Here is a 25,880-nt window from a genome sequence, read left to right as displayed (position 1 = left end):
ATCAAGTACCACTGACCACCCCAAAAATGTCACCACATTTAAAAACAACACCAGCAAGTTTATCCACACTAATAACAAGTGTATGGAAACCAGGAGAATCCTGTTCATGCCCTTATTAAAACCAAAGAAACCCCAGAATGACCCACCTGAAGTGCAGTTCGATCTGGATGGCTCCTGGGCTGCTGCTGTTCTTGGAGGACTGGAAGATGCAGCTGAAGACATTTGGGGGCCCTGCAGTGTATTTCTGTCCAGCATAACGGGTGTCAAAGGCCATCATGGAATGGGAAACCAGATTGACAGACTTTGTTCCATTTGAGGAGCTTTCAAAAAGCAACTTGGATTTCTTGAAATCAAACCTGGGAGAGTAAAAAGCAGAATAACACATTGAAGAGACATAGTTTATTTATTCCTTGAAGGCACTTGATTTAAAAGTATGATATACTGCTGATATCTTCCATTTAGGTATTTTCTAAACAACTATGATCACATCTCATGTCACAGAGATAGAAAGCAGATCTATAGTGTATGTAATAATATTTTCCAGTGATACAGAACGTTCTGCATTAAAAAACAAACAAGCCAACATAGCACAAATACAGATTTTTAACATTAGCTCTCAAAATTTTCTTAATTAAAATACTATTTATCTTGGGCAAGTCAACTGATTACTCAAGAGTTACTTCAAAGACAACTGGAAAGACACAGATGGTGGTTTTAGAACAGTGTCATTCCCTTCCATCTTTCAGATCAGCTCAAACTCTCAATTTGAACTCTAATTATGAGCACAGTATTTAGGGTAAGGTATTCAGTACCAAAAGGAGACTCTTACCTGGCTAAAGAGCTGCATCCATCCCTTCCCTTGGGATCCATCAGCTCCAGGCTCACGTTAACCATGTCAATGAGGAATGACATGGAGGTGTACACTTCTCCACTCAAAACTGTCTGGAAGTGGAACACACCAACATGCTTTTTCAGAGCATCTGTTTAACTGCCATTTCTGAATTAAATCTTATTCCAGACAAATGCAAACAGCTCTGGGTCCTCCTCCCTGAAGGAGTTTCATCACCCATTACTGGGGAAACGTTCCATTCCACAGCTTTGTGGCCTTCACCTCGACCATGTCCATGAATCCATTCCCACACCACTGGTGCACAGCTTTGTTCTGACAACGCTGCTGCCACCAGCAACCCCCCCAGGCATCCCAGGACAGAATTCCAGGTGCACAGTTCCCCTTACATGAATCCTGGGGTCCTGCAGGTCGTAGGGGCGCATGAACTCCTCGGTGGGCTCGCCCAGGTTGTTCTCCAGCAGCCCCCGGATCAGCCGGTACTTGGGCAGGTCCAGGGAGCAGTGCACTGAGGAGAGGCTGCCATGGATGGAGATGTCTGCAACGGCGTGGCTCAGCTCCCTGGAACACAGGGGACACCTCAGCATGCCCAGGGCTCTGACACAGCAGCCAAGGCTTTCAGGAAAGCACAGCTTTAGGCTGACAGCACAGAGGGATTCCGTTCACACTCACTTGTCCAGGTTTCTCTCCACTTGTAACTTCAGCCTGAAGGGCTCTGTCAGCAGGCTCCCTCCTGTCTGCCTCACCAGGTAGGATGGAAAGCTCAGGTCTGCACTGGCATCTTCCACACCCTTGGAATACTCTCTCTGGTATCTCTGGGCAGCAAAGATGTCCATGTCCTGCAGATCAACCACAATGCAGTCTAAGAGGCAGATGTGATCCTCTGCAAGGAGGAGATAACACATTCAGAAAGAAAAAAACAGCATCTGTACAAAACTATTGCAACTTACTTTTAACATGGAATTTAATTTAGTCTTGATTTTATTCCAATTTTTTATTCACACTCATCACTGTCTGTAACTACCAGATACTGGCCTCATTCACCTTAAAAAGAAATTTAATTTAGTCTTCATTTTATTTCATTTTTTTTTATCCACACATCACTATCTGTAACTACCAGACATCAACTCACTCAGAGGTAAAAGTAAACTCTGAATACAATTCAGAGTCCACCTACCCTCATATATAAGTCTGCAATATGCATCTCATGCACACCTACACTGCAGGATTGTTCCTCCAGGAACTGAACTACAACTCCTTAATCTTTTAAGCTGCAAAAATCAGGCTGAAAGCTAAGAAGTCATTTCTTTTCAAATCCACAATCTTAACACCCAGAGCCTCTTTTCTTAGTGCCCCAGGAGACCCAAGCAAAATGTCACTGCCCTGTTTCACCAGGAAAAGGAGCCCTGTGGGGTTTGTTTCTCCTGCTCTCACATACCTGGGCTCTCAGGGCTGGGCACAACAGGCAGCCTGGGCTGGTGCCCCTGGTGTTTGCTCGAGGGGTTCAGGGCAGGCTCAGTTTTCAGCCTCGAAATGTTTGTTCCTGCTGATTTTTTCATGACCAGTCCTTCCATCTCTGCCTTTGGCTCATCAGCACTTGTTTTCTTCATGCTGTGTTTTGGGGTTCCCAAAGGAGATGAAAACTGCACTGAATCCTGCTAAAGAAAGTCATTTTATGATTATTATTAGGTATTTAATTTAAGTTCTAAGGAACCAATGCCCCAAGGTTCAAGCTGCAACAAATTCCTGCCAAGAACTGAAATGTTTTATTTGAATGCCAGTACCTTGTACTGTAAAAAAATGGCCAAACCTTTTCCTATAACCTTAACAGTAGATAAAAACATTTTCTTTTAAAATAGTTCATTCCAGCAAGATTTCCCAAAAAGCTGTGAAATCTTTTCAATGAGAAACTAATTCAAAATTAGAGGGTTTTGCACAAAACAAGAAACTCTCATGTAAATGAAATTAATACAAAATGGAGGGTAAGACTGTCAAAATATTAAACATTTCTGTAGAATAAAGATGGTTACATATTTTAAGTTGGTTTTCAGGTGATGAAAATAACATATGCCATGGAAGTCTTCTGAGCTGCCTTGCACCAAAAACCTGCCAAGGGTAAGTTCACCAGCAAAGGTCACATCAACATGAGGAATTTCTTCTCCCAGAAATCTGGCCTGACCAACTTCACAGCCTTCCATGATGGAATGACCCTTTTCTTGCCTTATGTAGTTTAAAATATTAGGAAAAAAATGGAAAAAAGTCACTGCAATCATGATCCAGGACTTTAAGGAAAAAAATTTGAAGACATTAACATTTAACTTCAACATGTAAAGACAAGACTGAAAAGTACATGCAAAGAAAAGTCACCACATCATGTAAAAATCTATGAATTTATGCAATTAACAGCTCCTCAGACATGCATAAAGAACACACCACAGCAAATTTAAATCCAATTCTTATAGAATTTAGCAAAATCTTTGGAAGAGAAACCTCATTTTTAAGGAAGGAACTTTTTACAGTGCTAAATTCCACAAGAATATTTCCTTTTTCCTTAAATGAATGAGGAGCACCTGAGCACTGCCATAAAGATGTGAAATACCTCAAATAAAACAGGATCCTTGTAGGCATTGCCTTGTAATATCCGATCCTCAAAAATAAACACAGGACAGAGAAAACATGAAAACAAAACCACCACGGGAAAGAAGCCAAACCACACCTAAGCCATGTCACACTCCTGCATTTCCACAGGGCTGCACAACACAGCCTGTGCAGGCTGAAATACAGTTACTGTGCACACAGAATCTGGGAGCCCCTCAGCACTGACCCACACACTGCACACTGGCACAGACTCACTAGCAGGAGCACAAAGTCTGTATATAAAGTCAAACGTGTCTGAACCATTTACCAGAATCTAGAAATAAAACCCACAAGCTGTTGGATGAAGAGGTGCTGTTCTTACCTTGTTCTTTAAGGAAAAGGTGCCTGGCATTCCTGCAAACAGGAACCTGTTCTTGACTTTCAGCTTTCCCAGGTTAGCTACAATCAGACTGTTGGACTTGGAGCTCTCAGGGATGAGCAGGACAGGAGCACCAGCCTCGATATCCAGCAGAACTCGGGATGCTCTCTGGGCTTTATCTCTCACCTGGGAACAGCAAAAACCCATTTGAAAAAATAACTGCAGACATTCCAGGAAGCAGGTGATTATTTCACACTCATTGGTACTGAACTCAGGAACGTTGCTTCTTGATTTACAAAATTAGGATGTGGTGCGATTTTATACCAAAAAAGGACACCTCAAACTCTTGTTTTAGGCAGAGAATAAAGGCTCATAAAAAGGGATTTCAATGCCAACAGGAGATACCCGAGCAGGAGGTGCAGCATCAGCAGTGACACACACACTGTCACCACCGAGCTGAGGGCAGAACAGACTCTGCTTAATAGATTACTTAAGAAAATTTACAAAAGGAAAAAAACACATCATTTAGAACAGATGTTTCAAAATCAGACTCAAACTCTCCAAGTGATGCACAGAGAAGCATTTTAACAGATCCAAGTACTCGCTGTCTTTCATTCAATTATGAGAAGCAACTTTTCAACAAGACTATCACTAATAACTATATTAATCACTTCCACATGAGGTTTGCAACAACATAGTCCATGACTGTCATGTTTGTTGAAACTTTCTCTCATGCAGAAGTTCAGCATCTGATTTTCTCACTCTGGCAACCAGCAAAGTGACCCAGACATACACCTGAGTGGAACAGCAGAACTTCTGCCTTGGTTCTCCTTACTCAGGTATTATCACCTGGTGAACAGTGGAGAAAAAGGCAAGGTAACACCTTGACCCTTTTTGTCCTGCAGGCTCCAGGTGCCAAAGTTTTACATAATGTGCAAGTTTGGTATTCTACACTTTCAAATAGCAGCAGAATAAGACCTAAATAAGGTCTTTGGACTCCAACATGAGAAATTTGCAGCAACGTCAGACATCTAAACCCTCCCACCATTTCAAGTCACTTGAGTTGCTGCGTTAACATAAATTATATACTGCATTTCAACTTCCAGAAATAAGGTGGGAAAGAACAGAAGATCATGCCAGACATACTGTTTGTCCTTCAATTGCTGCTCTTTGCCTCCCCAGGACATCCTGCAGCTGAGTGAAGTGCTGGATGAAGGACACCACCTCGGCCTGGAAGCGCTGGGTGTGCACGTACTGCACCGACGCCATCCTCAGGGTGACACACACGTCACAGTCCCTCTGCAGCAGCGGGTCTGCCCTCCCGTACCTGGGCAAGGGCAAAGGAACCTCAGCCACGCTTCACAAACAGCTCAGTCACTGTTCTGCACTCAAAATAACAATATAGAGGATTTAACCCGTGCTCACGGCGTGTTATCAAAACTGTTCCAATTACAGACATGACAAACTGGGTTTGTATTAATTATTTCTGATTTATGTATATTTAGGTGCTGCTGAGTTTTAAGTAAGCAACAGGAAAATTCTACATTTGGAATGTACCTTTTCTCTCCGCATACCAGATGGGCCCTTGGTGATTTTGCATCAGTGGCTCTTAAGGTAAGAGCTCCACTGCATGACAGTGTTTGCATTCAACTGTGAAACTGTGTGTGCTGCAATATTTGAAATCAATCCCATAACATTACTGGAGTAATTTCTAATCTGATTAATTCCAGTGCTGGAGGAGGGGGTGGAAAACAGCAGAGGATAAGAACTATTGCTTTAAACAAAGCAGAAGAAATTCAAATGTACACTATGACAAAAGCAACCCCCTAATTCCAAAGGTAAGGAGCAATGCAAAATCTATTTCATCACTTGAAAATTTCTTCCATCTTTTAAACAAAAACTTCTATTTTATTTAGGAACAACCTATCAACATAAATAGTTTCAAGAACAGCTTTAGAGGGAAATAAAAAGCTACTTTTCTTGATAAACCATGTAAATAGCAGACAGAGAAAAATTAAAAATCATAAGTTTATGACTGAAAATGTCACAGTTTCATTTAGGTGCCAAGAGGCCAAAGCAGAATCATGCAGGTCTGAGAGTTGTGGGTTTGGGTTTTCTGGCTTTGTTCAGGTTTTGGGGCTGTTGGGAGCTGGAGTTAATAGTGGGTAACAAGAAGTTTAAATTCATACTTAAAAATTTGGAAAATGAGAGCTTCTTCACCACTTGTAGTGAAACGTTCTCTGTAGAATTCTCCATGAGCTGTAAGATCACTTAAGGACAGACTTCCAATACTTCCCTGCAAGGCTAAATCTCCCTCTGCAAAACAAAGGGCAGACAACCAGGATCCTCAAACAGAGATAAGTTGCTAAACACCAGAAGTTTCTATTAGTGGAATAACCTCATTAAAAGTAATTAAATAAATCACTTTCAATTAAAGCAAATCACATCTTTCTGCTACAAGATTAACCCAGACATAACTCTGCTTTATACACATCATGTGATCACACCACTTTGATTTGCAAGAACTTAGTTACAGCTGCTTTTTTTTCTCTGAAACAGTAATAAACACTATTGCTCAGCTCTGTGGAAGTGAAGTACTAAAATCCCAGCCAGTCTCAGCTAAAATGATCAAGGGTTTGAGAGCTGGGAGGGCTGCCAGGATTTCAAAGCAAGCCTGACAAAGCAGAGGGAGCAGCAGTGAGACAGAATGTGCATCTTGCCCAGGAAAAACACGAATACCCAGTGAGCACCAAACTCAAAGCACTTCAAATCACAACTCCAGTGCACACCTCCCTGTGTGTGAAGCTGCAAACAACCTCAGCCCTTCCAGCTACTCACCAATCAGTTCCAAGTGTGCTGCCAGTTTTGCCACACTGGCTTTAGCAAGCTCACTGGTTGTCTTATTCAGGACTAACGACAAGGAATGGACCTGGTCAAACAAAAGAGGAACAAATTGGTATTAAACAACATTACTGCAGAGCTGGGGCATCTTGATTAGTTTATTTTTCAACACAATTGCACTGCAACACATGAATGGCAAACAACAGCAATCTGGTTGGGAGACACTGAAGGAAAGCAGCATTTTCACTGCCTTGTTTGCACATTAACAGGTCTCCCAAGGCACTCAGAATGACCAGGCCAACAACAAATCCCAGCACTGTCATCTTCATCTTTTTATCTTTGAAGACTTGTCACATCTGAGTTAGACTGCAGGACCTTTGGGCAAAAACTACATTTACATCATGGTCTTTTCTTAAAAAACCATGGTCATACACCCCGATATACAGACACACATGGAGATACACGTAAGCTGCACATATGGGTGTGTATATGGAGCTCCATATATAAGAAAGTATATTCTTATTTTTGTGCAAATAAACTCCACAGTACCTAGAAGAGCACAGGGCCAACTGCCAGGTCTTTAATACTGAAGCAACTTTAACATTCAGGACAGGAGGGTCACAGAGCAAGGGAGCCAATCGTTTTGCAAATGTTTTGCTTTCCTGTAACTCCTATGGGAGTTTGAATCTGTTTTTGAATTTATTCACATTCCCCACTAGAATCTAAAACATTTAATGTAAATGTCACCTTAGCTTTCTATAAACCAGAGGTTTTATGACAGACAATCCAGTTACTGTTTTGCATCTCAAGTATACCTTCAGATCCAGCTTAGTGTTTACAGGCTCTTGGGCTTGAGAGGCTGACAAGGAACTTATTTCTGATTTGATTGTCTGCTGAGTATCTTCAGGCTGCGGCTTCATAGCATGGTTATCAGCAGTGGATCCAATCCCAAAGAAATCCAGAATCACTACCCAAGTTTGCAAAGTTATTAAGACATCTAGACAATTAAAATCAACGTCTACACTACGGTTAATTTTGTTATAGCGAGAGGAAAATTCAGGATGTTTCCTATCCACTATAAATACATTGATATGAACTAATGAATCATCAAAGTTACTTTTTCCACAGGGCAACCTGGATCTGTCTGCTGTTGGAGAAGGAGGTGGAGTCTGAGGATACTCAGAATCAGCATCTTCTTTTGGCTTCTTACGGGAGGCACAGACTGGTCTTTGGTACAGCTGGAAGACATTGGGTGCCTCCTCCATGTGGGAGGGGAGGGAGCGAGGCATGTCTGGGTACTCTGCATTGGACACCGAGGGGCAGGACTGGGAAAGGTACTCCTTGTGGGCTAAACTGGAGGGCTTGGGGGCTCCCCGGGACACCATGAGGTTCTTGTACTTGGAGTCTGGGTTCTTCTCCAGGAGGTCCTCCATCAGCAGGGAGCGCAAGGCAATCTGAATGGACAAGGTCTGCGGGTGATCTTTGGCAAACTCAACATCAAAATCCTGAAACTTAAGGCTGACAAGGCCTTGTGCCCCAAGGGTGAGATCACCACTGAGCTGAACTTGGAGCTCGGAGATACGAAAGTTTGCTTGAATCTGAGTGAAAGACTTTGTTTCCCTGACAGCTAAGGACTTGTTTGGAACAGAATTAAAACTGGAGTGGCTGAACAAGCCATTTTCCTTCCGCTCACTGGAGAATTCTGTGCCTGTGCTATGAAGTGATGCTGAAGGAGAACTAAGATCAGTTGGAGATACAGAAGTGGTTGAAAATTTGTTCAAGTCTTCACTGTAAATTAAATTATCCAGAGTCTGAAGGACTTGTTCATACACATGTTTTGCTAACACCACCTACAACGCAGAGAACAGAAACAACTATCACATTAGAGTTCTCTCTGTTAATAAAATCGGTACCTATGTTTAAAAACTCACAAATGGAAAGACTGCACTTTCAAACCACACTCATTTTAAGTTAAACATAATCAAGAACGAGGTACAATGCAAAGCTGAAGCAAAAGAATTCTTCCATATTAGCTCTGCAAGATGACACCAACTGGACACATCCAGGGGAGGATCCCAGAAGAGGATCCCTTGTATTCCTGGGCAAAAACCATCCACACAGAGTTAGTTCAAAACAGCTCACCATACAAACTATTCCTAACTTGCCATGCTGAGATTATACAGTAATACATGGAAAAGGCAGTCTACTTAGCCATCATTGCTTGTTTCCTTAGCTTTAGAAGCTTCAGTTTCCTCTACTTAAACACCTCTGCTCCTTGTACAGATTTTTTTCAAGATAATGGCATTTTAATTATTAGTTTCCACTACAACTACAAATGCACTTATTTGGACAGTGGCACAATTTACTTTTCCTTCTGTGTTCAAGGCAAGTAAATTAATAAAGTTGTCTAAAATGCCCCCAAACAAGGTTAAATGTTCATCATTGTTGTTATGAGTTAAGACTATTTCTTCAATCCGTGTGTGTAAGGATCTCATTACTAAACTACCAAATTGTTGAACCTGAAGATATTGGCATGAAAACTACTTCTATGCAGGGAAATACTTTTATATTGATAGTGGAAATTACTACATTTCTGTACCTGAAGAGGGTTCACAAATTTCCCTTCAATCTTCATAATGCTTGATACTCCAAAGTCTTCATTACTCAGAGGAAAAGTTAACTCCAAATCTCTCTCTAGTGGTATCTTTTCCAATTTAAACTGGATGGTGGTGTTATTCAGAATGTGGAAAGCTTTACAAGAAAGTGAAATTAAAACAACATTAGAATAAGTGAACTGACTACCCTAAAAAGACTGTACAGAAGAGATCAGGTAATAGCAATTGAACTTGCTCAGGATCTGAGCAATGCTGGACTTACGTTTTGCCTGATTTCTGTATAACAGGCACTATTCAGTTTTTGCTTGGGAGACTAAAAATGGATATAAGTACAACAACTTGCCCACAGTAATCAAAACTGAGCAGTGTATTTCAGCAGGACAGGTGGGACAGAATACACAGTCAGACCTATGGGCAACACACATTCTTAGCACCATCCACTACTCCCATTAGTCATTCAGACTCCTGATTAACATACCTTGCCCTTTATGTAATGATTCAAAGAAGTCATGACGAGTAAAATGGGATTCCTCCTGGCTGTTGATGCTGGCAGGCCCCGAGGAGGAGCGTGGCCCGTGAGGGATCTCGCTGGCAGGCTCCTTCTTGCCTGTGAACTGGCTGCTATTTAGAGAATACATTTTAATATCTCTAATTTCAACTTGCAGCCTGTCACTCGTGGATTCATCTTCTCCTGGTATGAAGTTCTGAATTGCTATCTGTCCCAGGTGACCTACCAGCAGCTCAGGGCTGCCAGGCTTTCGGGGGATGGAGACAATTGGGGATTCAATGTTTACATTTAATATAAGCTTGATGGTCTCAGTCTGCAGGGGCTGTGGCCCAAAGGCCTCGCCCTCGGTGTCCTCCGTGCCGGCAGCATCTCTGGGCCGGGGCGTGGGGTCGAACAAGGAAACCATCTCGCTGTACTCAGCGGTCTTGGTGGCCAGCACTGTGGTGACTTTGGAAGCCGCACTCTTCAACATGCTGCGGAAATTCTCCTCCAGCTCATCCATGGACAGGGTCAGCTCCTTCAGGAATTTGGCTGAGTGGTTGTAGTGCAAGGAGGCCATTTTGAGGTTGAGAGAACACTCCTCTTTTGACTTTTCTGTGAAACTGAAACTCAAAGCATCTGGAAGGCTATTCCCATCATCAAGCCTGAAGAACAAAGATTCAAAGTAATCTACATCACTCATGAGATTTTCATACCTCACTGTGTTCCCTATGCTCACCACATACTGGTTCTTTACATTGTCCTGAGTTAGATCCATAAGGTGAAGGCATCCAAGAGAGCCATTTACATCCAGTTTACTGCACATGGAGACATTGACTTTGGTGCCACCAATACTGGCTGTTGCAATTTTTCTGCCATATTTTTCTCCATTTGTCATGCCAACTGTCCTGAGGAGGAGTATGTTCAACCAGTGAATATCAACTGCTACCTCTGTGTTCTGGGCGTAAGTAGACTGGAATGTTTCCTGTTCCCTCCAGTCTCTTTCCAAGTCCGTTATTAAAGGCTGAGGACTAGAATCTTCTTTGTCCTTCGGGAAAGATTTCTGCAGAAACCCAATCAGTTCAACAATAGTCTCTGGATTAAGGATGATATCCAGATTGTTGACCTGTAGAGAGATCACCTGCAGGCTGCTATCCAAGTTCATGGATGGGCACTCTGCACTCACAAACTGATACTCCAGTTTTATCAGGGACTCTTGCTCTTTGCCATTGTTACCAGGTGAAGTGTTTGAGGCTGCAGTGCCTCTCTCTGCCAGAGCAGCTGCATCGATGGGACGTGCGTCGCGCGGCCCAGAAACCGGGGACTGGGCCCTGCTGTCTCGAAGGCTTCCTGTTGGCACATCAAAGCTCAGATTCTTGTGAGAAGCCATCAGAAGATCAAAATCTGTTCCATATGTTTGCATAGTATCAACCAGCAGGAGGCCATGGACAGTCAGGGACACCTCTGCATCGTAGGGCCTCTTCACAAAGTGGGCATTGGTGCCAAAAACCTTGAGCACAGAGATGTACCTGCCGTTGCTCTCCACACCCAGCTGCATGCAGTTCACCTTGAACTCAGCCAGAAGCAGCTGGGACTCCACCAGGACCTCCCTGGTGTGCTGCTCCAGCATGACAACGCTCTGTGTGAGGTTCATCACAGAGTCGTGCAAGCTGCCGAACTGGTCCACCTCTGCGAAGATCCTGTCCCTCCCCAAATGCAGGGCATCTGCAGACTTAGCTTCAGACGTGCTCAGCTGTGTAAGGCAGTTCTTCAGAGCCAGGATTTTGTCTTCATTGATGTGAATTTTCAGGTCTGGCAGGTTGCCAGAGAGCACAGCCCCCGGGTACTTGGGGTCGGAGGTGTAGATCAGTCTGCGCTCCAGCTGCAGGTGCACGTTGAACTTTTCCACCACATGGGTTGGACCCACATCACTATCCTGAACGTGTTTCCAGTTGTCTTTCACTCGGCCCACCATGATCTGAAGGTCCATAAATGAAAGTGTGTATCTCTCATACATTTTTTTACTCATTAAGTGTGCCTGTAGCTGCTCTTCACTTATTTCTACTCCAGTAAATTCAGACATTTTGATACCACTATTGGTGTTGGATTCTGGTGGAGGGGTGTTGGGAGGAGTTGCAAGAGGTGTTTTATATTCTTCATCACTCAATTCATTGGCCTCTGAGGAACAATTATCTGCAGTTCTTTCAGATTCTTCTGTGGATTAAAAAGTAAGAGTAAACAAACAAATAAACAGAAGTATTCAAAAACCATTCCATTCCAAAAGTTTCCCATCATTATCTGGTCACCCAGTCTGAAGTTGCAGTTTTTCAAACACAAAGCATTGCTGGTGCCATCCTTTTGGAAAGCTACAATAATTCTGTATCATACCTTGAGAATTGGTGAGCAATATCCTTCCCAGATCTACAACAACTAACACTGGATCCACGAATTTGAAATCATCTGGGAAGATCACCTGAGGGGCAGAGATATCAAGGCACACGGTCCAGCTTTTGCTGTTTTCCTGGAAGTTAAAAAGCAAGATGGAACAGCCCTTAAGAAAACATACCAAAACCCCATGAGCTGACTGCACTAACTGCAGCCACACTCAAGTCTGGTACCTTGTTAAACCACAGACTCCCATTACAGTCAATAAAGAGACATTTTCAGTAGGTGAAGCATCCCCTGCACTACAGACATGGATTTCCTGTCAGCAAAAGGAACATCACAACAATCACCTGAAAACCCCCCACTTGCTTACAAAGACCACACAAACAACAACAACAAATCCCACTCTTTGCAGCATCGAGTCCTAAAACAAAAGGGTAAAAGCTACACAACCATTCTGGGGGTGAAAACTTACAATGAAGTCTCCGACCAGCAAGCGATCGATGGTTTGCCGGATCTCAGCCTTGGTCTGCATTTTCAGCCTGTTGTACTGTCTCCTGGCAGCCTCAGCCACTCTGGCCTCCAGCTCAGACTGATAACCAAACCCTGCCCAAGAGATGGAAAATGGACCAGGTGTAACTTTGCTCATGTTACTGAACCAGGAAAAAAACAAAAGAAGGAGAAAAGGAAAGATGTGTTTTAAATTTTAGCAGTGACACACAGGCCAGGCAAGCACAGCAGGAGGAAGGCACTGTCTGTGCCCACTCCCCAGGCTGCTGCACAGAGCAAAGCAAGCACCTGAGCACAAAACAAACAATTCCACTAAAAAAACACTCCCCTAACCTTTTCCTGGTTTTTATTTGACAGTCCTTCAACCTGAGTTATTAAATTAGAGGGAGGCAGAAAGGGTGATAAGCCTGCCAACAGAGGAAATTCTGATTCAATACTAAGATGTGGAATGTGCAGGAAGTGTTTTTCTATTTGGTTTGTTTGTTTTGAACTTTAATATTTATGGACTATTCTCATCTTGTGAGAAAAGGTGTCACCCCCTGTCCCTTGTGCTGGTAACTTGAACCTTTTGGGATCTGCCATAATCAACAGAAACAGAAGTGGTACTGTAAGAACATTCTGATGTTTCTGCTGTCACCTCTCATCTCCTCACAAACTGAACTTTAACAACTAAAACTGCAAAGGGAGCTTTATATAGAAGATAGTGTTAAAAGTTCAGGGACTAAACTCCTAAATCTTGCCCTTAGAAATTTAGAGAACCAGTTTGTTCACAGCTAAAAATCAAGGTATCTCAAGAAGCTGCAGCAAAGGGCAGACAATCTAATCAACAGAAAATATACAATATTCTTTTAACTGCCCTCTCAAAAAACCTGCTATTCTCTCTCAGTTTCCAGAAGACATTACAGAACCAGCTCTCCTTATTTATGCATTTTAATTCAGGGGGCACGAAAAGTCTGCCAAATCCCTGATTTAATTAAACAAAGAAGCAAAACAAAGAAAGGAAAAACAAACCACCCAGAGAAGACTCAGAGTATGACTTAATTTGAATTTAAAGTGGAGATTCTTTGATTTGTGCTTTATATTTCTAAGAATGCAAAGAAATAAAAATTAAAGACAAGAAAAGATATAAACCACCACCAAAACCCCAACTCCACCAAAAAAACACATTAAAGGTTAACCTGAGGTATGAACCCTTCCCTTGTAGAAGAAGTCAGCTACTTTCTTAATGGCTTGTGGATTGTAAATAATATTTAAAGGTCTGGTACTGACTTCCAGGCGTCTCTCAAAAGTGCTGTGGATTGGATTTCTCTCATAAAGCATCTCAAACACTGGGGCATCAGGATCTGCAACTGAACAAAAATGAGTTACAAAAAGCAGTTGTAAAAAAACCAAAACCAGACAAAAGTAAAAAACCCAAATAATTTAATAACTGATTTTGACCTGGTGCTACTGGGAAAGCAGAAGTGTCCAAGAATTCCTTAGTAACAGAAAAGCAAGTAATGTGCTCAACTTGTACAATTCAATAAGTTTGTATACACAAAAACATTTGTATAACTGGGCTCTTACTGCTGAACTCCTACCCACCTTTTTAAACCAAAACACAACTTCTGTTGTCTTGAAATACATCTTTTCTTACTTTCTTTAAAGCCAACTTGCATCCACCCTTGTGTCTGAACAAAGCTTCTATGATTTTATCTTTACCACTTGCAAAAAGCATTTGCATGAATTCAAACTCCAGGCACTCAGTTTAGAAATTCTGGTTTGGAGGAATTATCAAACATAAAACAGAATCTTTACCAGTGTTCTGATTAGCCATTTCTGAGGACAAACTTTGGAATCCAAAGGAAGACATGCAGCCAACCTCTTTTTGCTGGTAAGAATTTAAAAGAAAAAGATTATTTAGATAAAATCAACCAAGGCACCTGATACAGGCATAGAAGTCTTTTCTGTTGAAATAAATGAACAGTGTGAGATGATGACACACATTTTCTCCCTGGCATGGTCAAACAGGAGAAGGAGGTGTGACCAAGAAGCCAACACACCCCTCTGCAGCAGCCAGGCTGAAGTGCAAACTGCAGCCAGTACAAAGTACAAAACACAGGGGGAAATCTCATGGCATTGGATTCAAATTTTGTTTGCTCAGAAGAGAGATTTGAAATCTTCTCTGAAATTCGTTTCTGCTTTTAGTGTACCAGTGTAGAGGTGAAATAAAACCTCTGTTTGGGCCACAGAGCTTTACAGAAAAGAACAATCACTTAAGCTGCAATGCTGATTGTTCCAAAAATCAAATGCTGTTCAACACATTCCCTTCTTCCCAATACAGGTAACTGTAAGGTTACAGTCACAATCATACAGAGCAAGAAATGAATACCTCTACAAGTGATCTTTGCAAAGGGAGGGGAAAATTCAACAAGTGGAAATTTTTCCTCAAGACTCTCGTGTTCTCTTTCTGGGATAAGAAAAGTATGTGCTGGGTTGTGAGCATAACAAGTTTCATACACACTTATGCACCCTACAGAGTAACTTCAAGAGTTTTTTCACCTACAGGATTTGGGAAAACGAGAACAGGAAATATGGTCCCTTCTGTTGCCAAATCCCTCAGGAACAGACCACCAAGCTGCACCTTGAGAAGAGAAGACTTTCTGCGAGGGAGGGATTCTGCCAAGATCTTTACACCTAGAACAGAAATACATAAAATTATTTCTTTACTCAAATTTTACTTAAATTTCACAGATAACAAGTACTGTCCAACAAACACTTTTGACAGTACTTATATATATTTATTTCCTACTAAAAAACCAAACATTGCTATAATTTGTTACACATCAATGACTGTGAGGCAGCTCTGGTGCTTTTTTTGAGACAGAAATGGGCTTAATACCTGAAAACTCCAGTTGCATAAAAGCTGTCTCCTCAGCAGGCACCACCTTCTTCTTCTTATGCAACAGAGTGAAAGAGCCACCCTGCAACTGTAGATTTAATTTAGCAAAAACATGATCTCTCTTGGTAAAGGTATTCATGTTTGAAGCATCTGCAGCAGGATCAAAAAATTCATCTGAACCTAATAGAAAAAAATAAAACAAAAACAAAAGAATACATTAAACTGAGTTTCTGGAAGGCTATTGAAGAACAAAGACGTTTCTGTGAATTTGAAAATAAAGATTTCCCCGCTCTAGGGAAGAAAAACAGGATCAAAAAATAGAGCAGAGAAAACATTTTCCTTAAGAATACTGAAATGCCATAGAACTTTCCTATTTCAGTAAAGGTGACAGAAATCTGTATCTGCAAGGACCCCAACCACCCAGGACTGCTCCTGTTAGACCCATGACATGACCTCGCCCACCTGAACTGAGAAAGTCCCAAAGCTCTTTGCCATAAGTATCAGGAACAGGGGAAGCAAATGGATTCCACACAATGCTCTGGCAATCAGCAGGTTCACCAGGACCAGAGACACTTCCCCAGGCTGTCCAGCTCTAGGGAGACTCTGCTGCCTGGGTAGGTGACACAGGGCCCTTCCCCAGCACAGAACCAGAGCTGACACAGGGCCCTTCCCCAGCACAGAGCCAGAGCTGACACAGGGCCCTTCCCCAGCACAGAACCAGAGCTGACACAGGGCCCTTCCCCAGCACAGAGCCAGAGCTGACACAGGGCCCTTCCCCAGCACAGAACCAGAGCTGACACAGGGTCTTTCCCCAGCACAGAGCCAGAGCTGCTTCTGTTCACCTGCACCAGGGACCCAACTGTGGCACAAACCCTGTATTTCCATACCCAGGATGTCTTCTGGATTCCACTGTTCCTTGGGGTCTGGCAGCAGCCCTTCAAAAGGCTCCCCTCCATAGGTGTGCTGGGTGTCTCCATACCAGCCCCCCCAGCCAGGGAACCAGGACTGGAGGTACTGCAGCATCCCAGAGCCGCTGCCATGGGCGGGCTCTGCCGCGGGGGAGCCTCCGGGGGTGTCAGGCAGGGGCTCCTTGACACTCTGAGCATGGAACACACACACACATCACTGCTGGGCAGGGAAAGAGCAGCACAAGTGCACAAACACAGCACAGTAAAAACCCCATTCCATCCCCTATTTACTCAGCACTCCAGCAGTGTCCCAGTCAATGCTCAACCTACAGGAGAGCAGCAGCACAGAAATAACAAACATCCCTTAACTGCTGCACACCATGTATGAAGCCATATGTCATTATTTAAATCTTAGTCTAGGAACACTAAACCAAACAAGAAGTCATTTAATACCATAAAGCACAGCTCCAAATTTTAGCATTTGTATTTGAGAAAGATGACATTGAACTGTCACAGAGATTAGTCCATATTTTATGAAGTGTGTTAAGAAAGCCATTTCCATGGGGCTCACTTCTGCCACACCTTTACTCGGGGAAAATACTCCTTACAGGCCCTCATTTCCACTCTGTTTTTAAGATGGAGAGTACCTGCCCTAGAAATTCTGGCAAGGATACTGCTGGGGAAGATCCTCATATGACTGGACCAAAGATTTCACTGTGCAGTGACACAACAGTAGAACTGCAGGCACTGAGCCCTTCTGCAATGTTAACAGTAAGGGCACACTTCTAATTCAAAGCTAAGGCTCCCCAACAGAACACCACACCTCAGAATAATCAGCTAAAGATTGCCAACATCACCCTCTATGGAGAAGGTTCCTCACCTCAGCTAGGTCATGAAATTTGTTGTGAACTATCTCATACAGAATCTTCAGCTCTTCGTAAGTCTGCTCATCCTCAATACGACGCATTTCTGCCTGGAGAGACAAACATGTCAAACACCTCTGCATTGTTAGAGACTTGTAGGAAAAACTAAGGTGGCATTAATGCTCATAATCCAGTGCCTCAGCATGTGAAAATCAACAAAGTCATGGGTAACTGCACATACAGTTTAATTGCATTGTAAAATACATTAGTTTAACACTTCACAGGGTAAAAATTCCTTCCCCAACTGTATCCTCCTGTCACAAATCAGGAGCAAGATTTGCAGCACAGAACTTAAGCTGTGGAAAGTAACCTGATTTAACAGGTTAGCCAGGAGCAAAAAAAAGCAGCTGTTGAGTAAAGAAGGTGGAGGAAATGAACTGTGTAAATTAGGACAGTGTAGTATTCATAGTCAGTTACTCAGGCATGTTGTCTTCTCCAGACTGATTAACAAGTTGTTTGTGCAAACTGATGACTTCACCCAAGTCTAAAAAATCTGCCACAGCACAAGAAAGTGAAAGTCATTTTTCTAGAGCACTGCCATTGCCCTTGGAACACTTCACAGCTCTGCTGAACACAAGCCCTATGAAAACAAGTGTCCTGTTTCCCCAGGTATTATACAAAGTCCTGTATATTGACCTACTCCTACATTCATGTCTAAGACAAGTACAGACTACAGACAATTTAAAGGATGAACAGAATTGCACCTGTAATTAAGACAGGTGAGGTATGTGGTGCCCTCAGCTGATTTAACAAAAAAGTGCCAATATACCTAAAGATAAAAAGCAGGTAATTACATTTCATAGGGTTTTTAGTTTCTAAAGTAGGTCCCAGGTTCATTTTGGGGGGCACCAAATTCTTCATCCTAAAATCAACTGTGTAAAAACAAAAAACCAATAAAGGAACACCAGACACAGTCAACTAGCCCAAATTTTTCCCAGTTATCTACCCAACCATATAGGAGGCACATTTCTGATGCTTAAGTATGTTTTGGATCTATAGAGAACGTGATTTAAGAAAGCAAATCACAGGCTGACATGAGCATTCTAGAGCAGCTAATGCTATTTTTGGTGAACACCAGTTACAGCTCAAAATCAGACAGCTTTTTGCCAAGCAAAACAAAAGCACAAGAACCCTGCAGCACACACACCTCCCACAGGCCCAGGTTTCATCTTTGAAAGCTCAGCTGTGGTCAGCAGACAGTCTGTTCAGCAGAGATGGCCACAGCACCACTAGAGATGTTTCTACACCAGACCAGATTTGAAATTCGGAAAGATGGAACAGAGCAATCCAAGGTGACTGCTGAACACTGTAGGAGGCACTCAGAGGTCAGTACCTGCTCTGCAGCAGTCAGGGGCTCTCCCTTCAGCTTGCTGTAGTACCAGTGGGTGTAGCACAGGGCGTCCCTCGCCCGGCGCAGCGCGAACCGCCACGTGCAGCGCTGGCGCTGCTCCCGGATGGCGGCCAGGTTGGCGTTCAGGGCAAACAGCCACCACTGCCGGCAGCTGCAACAGAGGAACAGCGGGTCACCAGGATGGCAGAAACACCACTGTGCCACCAGGATGGCATAGGAACCAGCCCAAGGGCATGCCAGACTGGGGACAGGTCCAGGAGACCAGGGCAAACAGCCACCACTGCCGGCAGCTGCAACAGAGGAACAGCGGGTCACCAGGATGGCAGAAACACCACTGTGCCACCAGGATGGCATAGGAACCAGCCCAAGGGCATGCCAGACTGGGGACAGGTCCAGGAGACCAGGGCAAACAGCCACCACTGCCGGCAGCTGCAACAGAGGAACAGCGGGTCACCAGGATGGCATCAACACCACTGTGCCACCAGGATGGCATCAACACCACTGTGCCACCAGGATGGCAGCAACACCACTCTGTCACCAGGATGGCATCAACACTGCTCTGCCACCAGGATGGCAGAAACACCGCTGTGCCACCAGGATGGCATCAACAACACTGTGCCACCAGGATGGCAGAAACACCAGCCCAGGGGCATGCCAGACTGGGAGAAGGTCCAGCAGACCCAGGGCAAAGCAGTGGGCAGCAAAGCAGCAGCTCCATGCCAGCAGATGGGCTGGTCCCACACCCTGTGCAGGACAGCACTGCCCAGAGTCCCTCCTCTCCAGTGGGACTCGGCCCAGCTGCCATGGACCAGGCACAGTCAGAATGGTGAGTTACACAGGCAGCACTGAAAGCCCCAGGCAAGGATAATGTTAAGTCTGAATTATGTCTGAATATTTAAAACCGATTTATGAGGTAGAGGAACAAAACATTAAACTGGATTTCTAATATTTGATTATGATGTACCTTTTTGTATTTGACTCATTCTGGTTTCCCCAGTATATCACATATGGAGAGGTACTTACTTCTCTGTTACTGTAACTTTTGGTCTCCACTTCCTGAATTTAAGCTGTCGTTCCTTTCTAGCCAGTTCTTTTAAAAATTCCATGATCTGCTGATACTGCATCTTTTAGTGAAATAATACACAAATCAATGAGGCAATATTGGAGTGTTTTCCAAAGCAAAGGGGAAGGGAAAAACCCAAACAACATCCCAACCACACAGTGAGTTTATCTGCACCGATGGCCTGCACGTGGCTTCAGCATTTAGACCCATGTTAATCATAATTTGTTAATCATAACTCGTAATTTTGTTCTCCAGTGTTCACATATCTGCTCCCAGCATGTGGGACATTCCCTTTACAGCTTCTTTGTTCACAACTGCACAGAATGAAATCTCCTTCCACCTCAGTTATCAACATAACATCAGCTGCTACAGTACATTCTATAGACTAAAACTCCCACATGCATCCCTCCTGTTACTACAATAAACAAAATATTTAATTTTCTTGCAATAATCAATTGCAGGAAAATAATCAAATAATTTAGAAAGCTTGGCTATACTCAGTATATCCTTTTGAGCTGCCTCTCAAACAACATCTTTCAGAGTATTAATTTTATGGGACAATAATGGTATTTAAGCTGTTAGAAACCCTGCCATGGTTTTATGATCTCTGGTTCAGCTCCTGAGAGGTAAGTGGCTGGTTACCTGTGAAAGCTTCAGGGGGATGGTCTCCAGCTGAATGTCACACTCCAGCCGTGGGGTGTGGCGGGACCTGAGGGGCTCCTTGGAGCAGTTCCTCTTGAGCAGAGCAGCAGTGCAGACAGGCTCCAGGATGTAGTTGTGAGCACGGCTCTCCATGCTTCTGTCCATTGCTTCCTGTGGGTTACAACCACATTATTCTCTAAGAAGTCAGCATACAATACTTACCAGGATGCACTGGCTCTGTCTACTGGAATGTACTTTATTTGCAGGCCAGTCCATTCAAAAACCCTCTTAAACGTGTTCTCTCTTCCAAAGCAAACCAAGGCATGTCACAGCACAGCTCTGTGGATTGCACATACACCCTGCCCTTAAAGCATGAATCCAGGAGCTTCTGGTGCTCTTAAAAACATCAGCTCCAATAAATTCTCAGTCACTTGGGTCTGCAGTATAGGAGGGACACTAACAGCAATTTCTCTTTCATATCCAAGCCCTCTGCACTGTACCTGCAGCTGAGCAGGGGGCAGGTCACCCAGCAAAGTGCAGCTGGTATCCCAATAAACACTGAAGTCAGCAACATCCATCTGCTTTTTCCTCATCAGCTTCTCCAGCTGGAGTAGAAAAAGTGGACTAAAGTCAAGATCACACAGCACATGGCGAGTTTTTAGTTCTACATACCCAATAAACAACAGGAAATGCTCAGAATCAATTTCTTACAACAACCAAAAGATTATTAAATGCCACATGGTTTACTGAGCATTTACCAGCACCCCGAAATGCAGGATCCCCCCTGGGCTGCCAGGAGCTCCTGCACAAATTGCACTTACTGGTTCAGACACTGCATTCTGCATGGAGACGTTTTTGATGCACACACCAAAGGCAAAGGGCTGTGAGGGGTTGGTGACACCATCTTCAAACCTCAAATGCACATCCTGGATTTTTAACTAGGCAGAAAAAACATTGCTAGACATGCTGTGTCCATCACTAGAGCACACAGCAGTACTTCTCATTAATACTGAGGCAATTTACTATTTAATTTCTGCAATTCTCCTACAAATTTCTGGTAGTTTTTTAGACCTCACAGAAATCCTGTTCCTCATTTCTGTATTTGGATTCTCTTGTTCTGTCTTCTCCTCAGACCCCACTGGTTCCTGCCCTTCTCCCCAAAACCAACAAGCTACTTCCAAACACAGTGTACTTTTTTTGCTACCCCACTATTACTCTCCATTGTAAATGTGTAACTGCCAACCAAAGACTCAAGGACTTACTTCAATGTTCTCTACAATCCTTGTGACTACAGATGCAGTGACTGAGTACCAGTAAGATTCCCCCTTCTGCTGTTGTTCTTTCTAAAAGAGAAAACAGGGTAAGCACTTGGAACCACTGCAACAGCTGGTCAGAGATAATACACCTTTTTACACAGAAACCACCATTAACAGGGAGAAGGAAAAACCCCAACTACTCCAGTATCTCCAGCACTTGTGGGACATGGTGGTGAGGGGTGGGGCACAAATTGCAGCATGTCAGCAAGTACAAATCAAATTCTGACTTCATTTCCTGTGCATTTGTTCTCCCACTTGATAGGAGAGTTAAATACAATCCATGCACCACAGAGGTTTCTTCACCATGAAACACAAGTGTGACTCACCTTCCATTTTTCTTCCAGTGCCAGCAGAAGGGCTTTCTTGTGTTCTCTCTCCTGCAACCTCTCCCTTTCCTCATCAAACTCTCCTTTTCTTTCTGGTGCACCAATTAAGTGCAGCTTTGAGACAGAGATCACCCAGGGATCCACATGGGGACGACAGAAGGGGATCTGCAGTGTTATTTTGCCAATGAAACCTGGATATAAAAACCAGAGACACTCAGATTCCTGTGAAAACTCACTGTGTTATCCCCCAGAAAACCTCAAAAGAAAAGTGGTGTAGGAAACAAACAAGCTAAAAGGAGACAACCTGAAAATCAGGCCAGCCCATTTCTTCAAGCCCTGACTCCCAGGTAAGGGGTCCCCTAAAACCTGCAATATTTCCTGCTCACAAAACATCTGTCCTGCACACACGAGCAAAATACAAACCTGCCTTTACTTCAAATGGTAATTCCAGTTCCTTTAAAGCATCTTTTTTCAGGGGCAAGTTTTCCAATTCAACAGCACCTACACAAAGCAGAAAAAAAGACAAGTCTGCTAAACAAAATTATGCTGAAGAGCCAGCTGGGACACTGGAAGCCTAAAATGACTGGCAAGGTGCTTTTAAAAAAATCAAAGAGGATTTAATGAGCAGAGCCAACCTACCACTTCAGGTTGTGTTACCATCACAGTGGTTACTTAATAAGCTTGTTAATTGCCTGGTGTCATGTGCTCAAACTATTGCTGAGGTCACCTAGAAGCAAACTGTGTGAGTTTGAGATCTGAACTGCACTGGAACCAGGGAAGAAGCCTGTCCTTATTGACTTGTCAAAAGACAGAGTTACCTTCTTAGTATTGTCAAAAGCTCACACAGAAAAGCCTTTGAGTGTCACAAAACACTGTTCAGAAACAGCAGAAACAGCAGCAAAGGGTGAAGCAGAGAGCAGAGTGGAGGATGTCCAAAGTACAGAACTCATGGCCACACCATGACACAAATCAGATTACAGGGCAGGAACTACAAGCACCAAAAGGGAAGAAGCAAAGACTGCAGAACAATTCCTGCCACAGGAAAGTTCTAGCACCAACTCTGATGTTAAACACAACATCAAGTGATTACTTCTATTTCACCTTCCAGTCATTACAAGAACATGACACTGCTCTTGTTTGAAATGACAGTGTGAAAATGCCCCAGGCCTCCCTCACCCTTGAGAAGGGCCACGGAGAGCTGGTCTGTGTTCAGGTTGGTGACATATTTGCCCAGGTAGGTGTTGAGGACCCAGGCCACCAATCCTTCCAACATGACTGTCCTGGAGGGAGGCACCTAATGGTTTGCTGTCATTTTGGGGATTGCTGTTCCATAATTAGTCTTGCTCTGAAAGAAAAAACAAGCAGAAAATTATTGTTTGAAATATCCCCTCTCAGCAGAGCTGACATCCCACTGTGACTGCAATTCTTACTGTGGTCTGCCTAAAGAGAAGCAAAAGCACTAGGTTTGATTTCTACCTTAAAAATGCTTTGTGTGTCAAAAGGGTTTCACACAAAACACCACATTCTGTTGCAATAACTGACAAGGCCAATCCACAATCCTGTTCCAGAAAAGGGCAGGCCAAACTTCCACGCTGACCTGAAGCACTTTTGCACAGGCCTCCTCGACCTCTGGTGCCACATTTCCTCCCACTGGTTCAGCACCCCAGAGCTGTGACTGCCTTTCTGTAGAATTCTTACATGACATCTGTGAAGCAACTCCCTGGCTCCCTTTTTGGGAGAGCCTGTGTGTGGGAAGTAACCAGATACACGGCCCCAAAATAGCTCATCACCAGTTACTCCAGCAGGTCTGCAAAGTGACAGCAGCGATTCCTGCACTGGGGAAGGGAGAGGCTCCACCAGAGCAGCACCCCTGGCCAACAGCTCCTTCTCCAGCCACTTCTGGCTCAAATTGTTGGTAACCAGGGCAGAGAAACCCCAAGGTCGCTGTGCAAGTCTTTAACCACTGAATTGCAAAAGCCCTGGGAGGTTCTGCAGGGGCAGGATGGAGCTGGCACAGTCAGGGAAAAGCACACGGGCCATTCCTTTGGGGCAGAATGGACTACCCATATCCCCTTTGTGCTTAAAAAACTCTCCCAGTCCCCCAGACCTCCCTCAACCACTGAGTTCCACAGAGCAGAAAGCAAGAGACAGAAGTCATTTACATCTGACAACAGAAGGAAACAACAACTTCAAGAGGCACATTTTAAATTTCACATTAGCATTGAGGGTTTTCTCATGGTGAGGTTTGCTTGACTTTGGGCAACCCCATTTAAGCCTTTCTTTTTTTAAAAGCCAGTGAAAATATTCAACTCACAGTTAAATAAAATAACCCGAACTAAGGAAATAACGAAAGGCTCTTTCTGAAGGCAGAAAGTGAAACCATGCTGTCCTGCACAGGCAAACAGAAAGGGCAGCAGGGGAACTGCACTGTCACAGCCTCAGGTTAAATTTGTGTTGAACGTTTCTGGCTTTGCAAAGTTTCTCGGCAGTTTTCAAGCCCAATAGTATTAATGCACATAACAAAGCCTGAGCACTTGTATTTATGGGCCACAGCTTATATTGCAGGTTTTCATTCCAATAAAAGCAACAAGAAAGCTGAAGATCAATCAAAAGCAAACCCTGTCATCTTGTCATATTGCTAACAAAAAACAAGTTAATAAAAGAGAAATCTACAGGTGTTTGGAGGCAAAGCAGAGGAAAGATGTGCAGAATTTGGGAGCAGAGAGGGGATGATCGGCCCTGAGACCCCGCAGTGCCCGCGCAGCTCCAGCCCTGGGGGCACCGAGGCTGGAACAGGCAAAAACCTCCTTAACCTGCACTGTGGGACGGAAAAACCACCCGGGAACCTTCGCAGTGTTTTCAGGCTTTTACATTTTTAATCATAGTAAAAATGGCACTCCTGTGCCGCTGGCGGAGCGAAGCAACCCATTTATTTCTGTGCCTGCTTTAGTTTCCCTGACACGGAACTCACGCGGCACAGCCGGGGCTGTGAGGGCAGCACGGCCCGGCGGGAACGGGGCCTGCCGGGGCCGGGCCTGTGCTGGGACCGCCGGGGCAGAGACCCCCGGCCCGGGCGGGCCCAGCGTGTCAGTCCGGCCCGGCCCGGGCGGGCCCCGAGGCCCCCCGGCCAGAGCGGCCCGCAGGGCGGGCGGGCAGGCCCTGCGGCCCCCCGGCCCGTCCCCGCGCTGCCCCGCGGGGGGAGCCCGGCCTGGCCCCTGCCCCGGCCCCGGCGCCGCCCCCTCGCCCACCGGCCGGCGCGGCAGGAGGGCCCGGGCCGGCAGCGGCGGCTGACGCAGCAGTGAAGGGGAGCGGGGCCGGGGCTGTCCCCGTGTCCCCCCGGTCCCTCCGTGTCCCCTCCGGTCTGTCCCCCCTGTGAGTCCCTCACGTGTCCCCCCGGCCCCCCCCACCCACCTGCGCTCCGGGCGGGCTCGGGGGCGGCACGGGCGGCGGGAGCGCCGAGCGATCGATCGGCACCGCCCCTGAGGGCGGGCTGGGCTCGGCACCGCCCCCTGGCGGCTGTGCTCCTTAGCGCCCCCTGGCGGGTGGGTGTGCTCCTTACCGCCCCCTGGCGGCTGTGCTCCTTACCGCCCCCTGGCGGCTGTGCTCCTTACCGCCCCCTGGCGGGTGTGCCCCTTACCGCCCCCTGGCGGGTGAGTGTGCTCCTTACCGCCCCCTGGCGGCTGTGCTCCTTACCGCCCCCTGGCGGGTGTGCCCCTTACCGCCCCCTGGCGGGTGGGTGTGCTCCTTACCGCCCCCTGGCGGCTGTGCTCCTTACCGCCCCCTGGCGGGTGGGTGTGCTCCTTACCGCCCCCTGGCGGCTGTGCCCCTT

General features: G+C 44.9%; 1 protein-coding gene across 4 annotated transcripts in view; it reads right to left on the bottom strand.

The window, feature by feature from the left end:
* The window catches only part of VPS13D (vacuolar protein sorting 13 homolog D), an 87,820-nt gene extending 62,279 nt beyond the window's left edge, over window positions 1-25,541 (bottom strand). For 2 of the 4 annotated variants that reach the window (XM_071576002.1, XM_071575999.1), the window contains exons 1-30: window positions 25,463-25,541; window positions 23,228-23,396; window positions 22,475-22,552; window positions 22,052-22,242; window positions 21,672-21,752; window positions 21,231-21,347; window positions 20,910-21,014; window positions 20,410-20,580; window positions 19,728-19,828; window positions 18,687-18,855; window positions 17,311-17,403; window positions 16,410-16,620; window positions 15,523-15,702; window positions 15,187-15,317; window positions 14,439-14,511; window positions 13,820-13,990; window positions 12,607-12,737; window positions 12,135-12,267; window positions 9,738-11,960; window positions 9,244-9,395; window positions 7,460-8,494; window positions 6,642-6,732; window positions 5,993-6,119; window positions 4,950-5,130; window positions 3,807-3,989; window positions 2,286-2,502; window positions 1,520-1,730; window positions 1,237-1,408; window positions 830-942; window positions 147-356 (exon numbers count right to left, since the gene is read on the bottom strand). In XM_071576002.1, the coding sequence (XP_071432103.1) occupies window positions 147-356; window positions 830-942; window positions 1,237-1,408; window positions 1,520-1,730; window positions 2,286-2,502; window positions 3,807-3,989; window positions 4,950-5,130; window positions 5,993-6,119; window positions 6,642-6,732; window positions 7,460-8,494; window positions 9,244-9,395; window positions 9,738-11,960; window positions 12,135-12,267; window positions 12,607-12,737; window positions 13,820-13,990; window positions 14,439-14,511; window positions 15,187-15,317; window positions 15,523-15,702; window positions 16,410-16,620; window positions 17,311-17,403; window positions 18,687-18,855; window positions 19,728-19,828; window positions 20,410-20,580; window positions 20,910-21,014; window positions 21,231-21,347; window positions 21,672-21,752; window positions 22,052-22,242; window positions 22,475-22,552; window positions 23,228-23,324 (7,148 nt within the window). In that variant the 5' untranslated portion in view covers window positions 23,325-23,396; window positions 25,463-25,541. Of the gene's footprint in view, window positions 1-146; window positions 357-829; window positions 943-1,236; window positions 1,409-1,519; window positions 1,731-2,285; window positions 2,506-3,806; window positions 3,990-4,949; window positions 5,131-5,992; window positions 6,120-6,641; window positions 6,733-7,459; window positions 8,495-9,243; window positions 9,396-9,737; window positions 11,961-12,134; window positions 12,268-12,606; window positions 12,738-13,819; window positions 13,991-14,438; window positions 14,512-15,186; window positions 15,318-15,522; window positions 15,703-16,409; window positions 16,621-17,310; window positions 17,404-18,686; window positions 18,856-19,727; window positions 19,829-20,409; window positions 20,581-20,909; window positions 21,015-21,230; window positions 21,348-21,671; window positions 21,753-22,051; window positions 22,243-22,474; window positions 22,553-23,227; window positions 23,397-25,462 lie in introns of all 4 variants that reach the window. The other 2 variants (XM_071575998.1, XM_071576000.1) reach the window with 2 other exon arrangements.
* Between the last annotated feature and the right edge of the window lie 339 nt (window positions 25,542-25,880).

This window comes from Pithys albifrons, chromosome 22 (assembly GCF_047495875.1).
Source record: "Pithys albifrons albifrons isolate INPA30051 chromosome 22, PitAlb_v1, whole genome shotgun sequence".
NCBI classification, from domain to species: domain Eukaryota; kingdom Metazoa; phylum Chordata; class Aves; order Passeriformes; family Thamnophilidae; genus Pithys; species Pithys albifrons.
Note: the sequence above shows the minus strand (reverse complement) of the source record. Positions and strands in the feature narration are given on the sequence as shown.